The following is a 7,920-nucleotide window of genomic DNA, read 5'->3' as shown; positions in this document are numbered from 1 at the left end:
AAATGGGCTGCTCCCTCCCCTCACCCTTGGTGGGGAAGGCGGGACGGGAAAGGGCCGTCTGGACAGGCGCGCGCCCCTCCCGGACCCCCGGGGTGCAGAGCCCGGCGAGGGACCCGGCGGCGACCCGCCCCGAAGGAGGGGCCCCCTCCCCTGGGCCCGGGTCCCCGGCCCTCCGCGGCGCCCGAGGCCGGAACAATAGCGCGCGCGGGCGGGGCGGGGCGGGGGCGGGGCGCTCCGCCGGGCCCCGCCCCCGGCCCGCCCCCCGCGCTCGCACACCCGCTCGCACACTGGCTCCCACCCGCCGCCCGCCCAGGCACTGCCCGCGGGAGCCGCCGCCGCCGCCGCCGCCGCGCCCGCCATGGACGTCCGCCTGTACCCCTCGGCGCCCGCGGTGGGCGCGCGGCCCGGGGCCGAGCCGGCCGGCCTGGCGCACCTGGACTATTACCACTGCGGCAAGGTAGGCGGGGGCCGGGGGTGGGCGCCGAGGCGGGCGCGGCCTGCCCGCGCCTTCGGACCCCGCGCCGCGGCGGGAGCGTCCCGGGCTGGAGTGCGGGGCAGGAGTCACCCGGCGGCTCGGGACCGGGCACTCTCGGAGACCCACGGGGGGAGGTGCCGGCGGTGCCAGTGCGCGGGGACCCGCACGCATCAGCCCCGCCGACGGGCACATGCCACTCACATAGAGACCCTCGCCGTTACCCTCATGCCCTGAGTTATTCCGTTCACAGGCAGAAGTCACCTCGACAGTCGCTCACACGATGGCACAGTGACACGCTCGCCCACGTCCCCCTGACAGCCTCACATTCATTCGCAGGCTGACACACAGTGACCCACTGCCACACATAGGCAGCCAAGCACCTACTTACACTGTTTTACCGTCCCACAGAAGTCACCCTAACAGTCATTTATACACAATGACATGCAGTCACTCGCCCACGTACACTGTCACATTGCCACATACGAGTCACCCATTCACACAGTACGATGCCACACACTCGGTTACATGCCCCCATCGCCTGTCACACCCAGTCACAGCAGGGGACAGTCACACAAAGAAGTTGCTCCGACAGTCACACGCTCACACTCACACACGGGCTCACACTGTCACGCACAGCCACCCATGTACGGTGAACCTGAGACACACTAGTCGCCTGGCGGTCACACAGCCACACACGGTCACGCCCAGCCTCCGCGCCGTCCCGGCCCTCACCCCGGTCACCAACTCGCGCGTCGGGGCTTTAACTTCCCGGCGCCCAAGCGCACTAATTGGCCGTTCACTAATTGCCCGGCGGGGCCTGAGATTCCGAGTTGGCAATGGCCAATCGAGGCCTGTTCCCTCCCGGGAACGGTGAGCGGGCGTCCCTCCAGGCTGGGGCTGCAGAGAGGGACACCCCCTACCCCCCGGCCTTTTCCAACATCGCCGCCCCCAGCCAGGTCCCCGCTGCGCTGCCCCGGCGAGTCCTCCGGATGGAAGAGTCGCGTGCCCGGCACCCCGAACAGGGGCGTCCGACCCCGCTCCCCACGGGACGGGACGCTTAGGTGCAGCTGCGCAGTCCGCGTCTCTTCCCTCGCTGGGGAGGGAACTTTCAAACTTAGTTAGCAAGCCAGATGGTGGGTGCGTCCGGCGGTAGGCGCGTCGGTCTTGGGCCGGCCGGAGCCCAGCGCGGCTTTTCGTCACTCGGAGCCCGGATTGAACGGCGCGCGTGGGTTTCCCCGCGGCCCTGGCGCAGACGCGCGGGCTCCGTGGAGCTGCGTGGTGAGTGCGCGTCGGGTGGTTGGATGGGCGGCCCTCCGGGGTCTCAACCTCACCCACCCACCGGCTTTACGCGAGCCCCTTGCTGTGTGGATGCTGCGGGAAGGGGGCGTCCCCTCGCGGAACGCAGGGCCTAGGGGCTGGGCCTCGCTGAGTGCGTCTTCAGGCCCTGGGGAGCGGCTTCTAGGGTCGCAGGGCAAAGCCCTCCACAGTTTCCCCCGAGTGGAGGAGTGGGATCCTGGGCCAGTAGAGCCTGGGCGGTGTGGGGGACGAGGTGGGCAGCAAGTGAGGTCTCACAGCGGGTGGGTGTAATTATCTTTGTCCTGTGACCGGCAAAGTTAGAAGCTGAAGAGGGGGATGGTGTCCTGAAGAGGAGGCCGGTTCTCAGGCTATTTCCAGTCTGATGGAGGGAATATTGATTAAAAGTAGCAAGTGGAGTCTTGAGAGAGCAGAAGACGACTGTTGGGTGCGGGGGCAGCTGGACTGTCTTCTGCCCTTGGCTTTATATTTTAAAATATTAAGTTGGCAAGGTTCCAGCCTCTGGTTTGGGGGGGGGGCATGGGGATCTGGAATTTGTGCCTCAAAGCCTGGGTCGGTGGGTGGGTGGCCTTTAGCCCAGAGTGCTCCTTTTGCGGGTGGTGTTTCTGTAAACCCTGCCAGAGTGGGGTGGTCCCACATGTGGGCCTTCTGGTGGGGGGCACTCAGCTGAGGCCCCTGTTTTATTCTGATGCTCTGTAAAGCTCTGACTCAGCACCAAGAACTAGGGTGAAACCCGGCCAGGGAGAGAACCACTCAGGGAATGAGAAGCTGGTGATTCTCTTTCTGTCTGTGATCTAGGACCCCTGGCCCAGAGCCCAGGGTGTGTCCAAGTGGAGGAGGGTGGCAGCTGGTCCACCAAGGTAGGTGAGAGAAAGGTCTGACCTTGCACTTGGATGTGAGACCTGCTTCTCAATCTTCAGGCTTGTGGCAGAATGAGGAAGGGAAAGTCACTTGGCTCAGCTGGGGTGGGTCAGATGCTTATTGGTAGCAGATCCCAAGTGGGCAGTCATCTTTAGTGCTGGTGGTTGGGAGGTAGGGCACATTGTAACCAGGGTCTGATGGTGAGGGACTGGGGAGGGAAGTGCCCGGGCTCCAGTCTTACAGCTGATCACTATCAGAACTGGAGGGGAAACTGAGGCCCAAGGTGCAGCCATGACCAAACTTGGGGCCTGTAAATTGGGCTGCAGAACCAGGGCACAGCCTGCACACTAGGGGCTCGGTCCTTGCAGTCCACACAAGAGGCTTGCCCCCACAGAGACCTAGGCCTAAGAAACACAAGGGCAAGCATTTACCCAAGTGATGCCGGGCGACTATGGGACAGTTGACCCTGAAGGGCCCTTGGCGACTGTTCCCTTGGTGACTGTCCCCTTAGTGATGCTCTACACAGAAATTCCAGCCACTTTAAACCAAAGTCATGAGCAGTGGCTGCTCTTTTGGTATCTTTTGTTTGAGAAAATACGTAATGGCAAAAGCTGCTGTGGTTTCATTTTTGCTTTGAAATAGATGTTATTTTATTAATTACAATAATATTAACATGCATTTGAAAAATAGCTTACCAGATATGAGGCAGACACATTACTCATTTCATGTAATAACGTGCCTAGTGAGCATAGGAGCTTGTGGCCCTGTGGCTCCCAGGATCTGTGGCCCCATACTGGGAACCACTGATCTTCTCCTTCTTCCTTGCTTCACAGAAGGGGAAACTGAGTCACAGAGTAGTATACTTATAGGTTACATAGTGTGTGGAGAGCAGAGTTGAGGCCTGAACCCAAGTTTCTTGACTCCCAGCTTGACACTTATGTGCCCACCCCTCAAGTCTCTGTCATGGTTTAGGGGTTAGGGGGAGATTGTGACACTCTTCCATGGGTATCTATGGAGTCCCTTCATTCTGACTTTGGCAAGGCACTTTACCAGGCTCAGGGCATTGCCTGGGGGCCCCCCACTCAACTATGGCAGGCTAGTGTAAACTGGCTATTGGAATCGGGCAAACATGGGTTCAAATCTCCAATTGTGGCTTTGTGATCTAGGGCAAATGATTTGTAGGTCATTTTTTACTGAGATATGATTGACATAAAATAAAATGCAAATTTCAAGTACACAGTTCCATGAGTTTTGACAAATATAAACACCTGTGTAACCACCATCCCAATCCAGATTTTGCTCATTTTCCATACCCCAGAAAGTTCCCTCATGCTCCTTTCCAGCCCACGGTCTCCATCCCCGCCTCTACAGGAAACGACTTATCTGATTTCTATTACCAATGCTTGCTTTAAGTTCAGTTTCAGTGTGCTAAGTATACTTGAGTTCTAGAATTTCATATGCAGCATATACATCTTTGCATCTGGTTTCATTTTGCTCACCATAGCATCAAGATTCATCTGTGTTGTGTCTATCCAGAGTTGTGGTTTATTGCTAAGTAAAATTACATCGTATGAATATAGCTCAATTGGTTTATCTGTTCACCTCCCAATGGATGTTGGGTTTGTTTCCAGGTTGGGGCCATTATAAATAAAGCCGCTGTGAACATTTTTATACAAGTCTTTTTGTGAGAATTTGCATGTCTAGTGAGCTCCCGGGTGATGCTGCCAGCAGTCCAGCAACCACACTTCGTGTAGCAGTGGTTTGGTTGTTTGTGTACGGGTTTCTGTGGGCTCCCAGCACCTGGCACAGTGCCTGACCCAGAACTACTCAGGAAGCATGTGCGTGGGTAAGTGATGCAACTCCCTACCCATGCAGCTCTGGGCACAGCGTCTCGCGTCTTGACGGGATCAACACAAGCTCGGCTAGTGAGCGATTGGAGTCTCCCTGGGACGAAAATCCAAGAAGTGGGAGTTGCTGTCCCCACCTCACCTGTACTTGAGATTTATAAGGCCTGCTTAGCCTTTCTGGTGGGTGAGGTCCCCACTGCTTCTTTGTGCAGGGGCACAGGTAACTGCGGGTGGGACCTGTGGGCCAGGTGAGCTGAGATGGCTGGTCCTGGGGACTCTGGAGGATGTGAATACTTTCCGTCTAAATGTGTTTTCCATAACTCCTCCCCTAGTCTGTCCTGAAGGGTCCTGTCGGCCAAACTTCTGTACCATATGAGTGTCAAGAGCCACAGCCCTGGCCTGGCACTGCTGCCCGCAGTCTGCTAGGTGACCTTGAGCATGATAGTGCCATTCTCTGGGCCTCTGTTTCCCTCTTGGCAAAGGGAAAACGAATCAGTGAACATCAGTCTAGTGAGATGTGGAGCTGTGGTGTGGCGATATAATGAATGAAGCCTGGGCATGTCCCTTGTAATTGTGAAGTGTAGTGCACCCAGGAGGGATGAGGATGATACTTTTAGAGGAGATGCGCCCTCATATGCTTCAGAGGGCAGGAACCACTGTGTCTACCTTTACTTTTGTATTCCCAGAGCTGGCCTGGTACATAGGTGCTCAATAAATATTCGCTGAATGAATGCATGAATGAATTCAGGGCTCGCCAGTTTTCCTCTGTAGCTTGAGGAACTTAGCATCTCTTTGGCTCTTAGAAGATTTTAGTGAGGGGCGCCTGGGTGGCACAGTCGTTGAGCATCTACCTTCGGCTCAGGGCGTGATCCCGGTGCTCTGGAATCGAGCCCCACATCAGGCTCCCGTGCTAGGAGCCTGCTTCTTCCTCTCCCACTCCCCCTGCCTGTGTTCCTTCTCTTGCTGGCTGTCTCTCTCTGTCAAATAAATAAATAAAATCTTAAAAAAAAAAAAAAAGAAGAAGATTTTAGTGAGCACATCACACCCAGGGTGGAGCAGGGGCCAAGAGTCTCTTGGCTGACCTGATATTCCTAGAGGAGCTTACCCAAGTAGGCCCAGAGGACAGAGCCCAGCACAGAGAGCAGCCAGGAAGCCTGGAAGAGCAGCTGAGTTTGTGCATATAGCAAAGGAAACTCCTGCAGGACTGCCAGCCCTGTGTGATTCCATAGGACCAGCTATTTTGCCTCTCTGATTTCCTAGAACTAGTCTCAAGATAGGAAGGCAGTGTAAGTTCTGGAACGTGGCAGAACTGGGTTTGAATGCTGCCTTCACCATCATCAGCACAGGCAAATTATTTAACTTCCCTGCGCTTCTGTCTCCTCATCTGCAAAATGGGTACAGGAACACCTCCCCCATGGGGTTTGCCTTGAGGTTGGAAATCGTGCATATATAGCATGTGGCCCCAGCAGGAAATGCTTTCATTTCTATTCATAAAGAGCTGCACAATTGAAAGTTACAATGCTGGAGGAACGGGTTTCAGCCCTGGATGCTGGAGGACTGACTGTCCTAGCTGCTGCATGGGAAGGGTCCTCCTAACATCAGGTGTTTCCATGCCTTGGTCTCTGGATCTGATTTTTCCTGTATCCGGTTTGAAGCAGTCTCTAGTTGGACCATTCAGCCTAAAGAATTAACAAAGAGCTGCTCACTTCCTTGGCTTCTGATTCCTTCTTGAATCTGTGTGGGAGGAGAGTTGGGTTTATCAGGCAGAGAAGACTGGTTCCAATTGCAGCTGCGCCATTCGCTGGAGAGGTCTGGTGACCTTGTGCACATCATTTAACCACTCCACGTCTCAGTTTTCTCATCTGTACAAGGGGACAGTAATGCCTTCCTCATACTGTTGCTATGAAGTTCAGATTAAAGAAACATTTATGGAAGTCCCGTTTGACCTAGAACAGTGTTTCCCAGCCTCAGCACAGTTGACACTTCGGACCTGATAATTCCTTGTTTTGGGGGGGCTGTCCTGTACATTATAAGGTGTGTAGCTGCTTCCCTGGCCTCTATTGATTAGGTGCCAGTAGAGCCTCCTGCCTGGTCATGACAGCCGAAAACGCCTCCAGACTTTGCCAGGTATCCCCCGGGGGAAGAAAAGTGAGCCGGTTTCAGAACCACTGACCTAGAAAATGTGGTGCAGGGAACCTAGAGAGTCACGGGGATGAGAGGGGTGGAGCTTTAGAGCTTGGACTTTCAGTTCGATATTTTAGTCCTGCGTCTCCCTGTCAGTAAATTCTTTATCCACGTGGTTGGCAGTCATCCTATTTACATGGACCGGAATCCTGCACAGTGATTTTTCAGTGTGGTTTGGGAGCAGCAATAAAAGCATATGGTAAGTAATTATTAACTTAATGAGTCGTGGTAAATTGTAATTTTATCTCTTAGTGAAAACATGCCGTATAACACGGGATAATAAATTTTGATCAATTATCCTGAAGCTTCAACTTGCTCCTGTAGAACCGCAAACTTCTGGTGCCTGCTAGAATGAGCAACAAGATGGTGGTTTTTCAATATGTAATTACCCATTTACCGCTGGGCTTCTCAGATGTTCAGTAGGTTTTTATTGAGTGCCTACTGTGTGCCAGGGGACCCAGCCTTGTCCGGAAGCCTCAACCACTCAACGGGAAACTTCTCTTTGTTAGCTGAAAGGCTGTGTGGATCTGTAACGTGGCTCCAAATGCGGAGTCATAATTAAATATAGAATTGTCTGGGGCAGTGCCAGGGGTGTAGGAAGGCCTCACAGGCAGAGTCTTAAAGGAAATGGTGGGCGGGCTATGTGGGGGCATGTAGAATTCCTGGAAGCATGTCCTAGGCAGAGGGAAGAGCCACTGCAAAGGGGGCCTGGAGGGTGGTTTGGGGATTCTATCAGCCTAAGGCAGGGAGGCCTGCCTACAGGGGAGCTGGGACACCAGCAGAGATTGTTGTAAAGAGTGTCACATCCCAGCTGGTTGGGTTGTAAGTAGAGGAGTGCGTCGGAGCCAGAGGTGTGGAACAGAGTATGGGATGTTTCATGTTGCTGGCTCAGACTCTTGTCAGCAGCTGTCTCTTGGTCTTCTGCTGATGGAAAAGTTTAATGTCTTGTGTTTGATTTCACCTAGTAGTCAGGGATTCTCTGCTTTTCAACCTTCAGAATCACCTGGAGGGTAGTTGAAACACAGATCGCTGGGTGCCCTCTCAGACGTTCTGACTCAGTAGTAGGTCTAGGGAAGGGCTGAAAAGGTGCAGTGCTAACAAGCGATGCTGATATTGCTGGCATGGGAAGTATACTTAGGAGAACATGGCTATAGACTGGGATGTGGGAAGGTTTTCCCACCTTGGCTTAGGACAAGGGGGATGTATTGCTGGCCTGTGCCCTGTAGCCTTGGCTCAGAC

General features: G+C 54.5%; 1 protein-coding gene across 2 annotated transcripts in view; it reads left to right on the top strand.

Annotated features, from left to right (window-relative positions):
* Positions 1–358: 358 nt before the first annotated feature.
* Positions 359–7,920, top strand: part of TOX2 (TOX high mobility group box family member 2) — a 128,292-nt gene continuing 120,730 nt past the window's right edge. For both annotated transcript variants that reach the window (XM_026503538.4, XM_057312513.1), the window contains exon 1: positions 359–457. In XM_026503538.4, coding sequence (XP_026359323.3) covers positions 359–457 — 99 coding nt within the window. The remainder of the gene's footprint in view (positions 458–7,920) is intronic.

The sequence above is a fragment of the Ursus arctos genome, unplaced genomic scaffold (assembly GCF_023065955.2).
Source record: "Ursus arctos isolate Adak ecotype North America unplaced genomic scaffold, UrsArc2.0 scaffold_16, whole genome shotgun sequence".
NCBI lineage: Eukaryota > Metazoa > Chordata > Mammalia > Carnivora > Ursidae > Ursus > Ursus arctos.
Note: the sequence above shows the minus strand (reverse complement) of the source record. Positions and strands in the feature narration are given on the sequence as shown.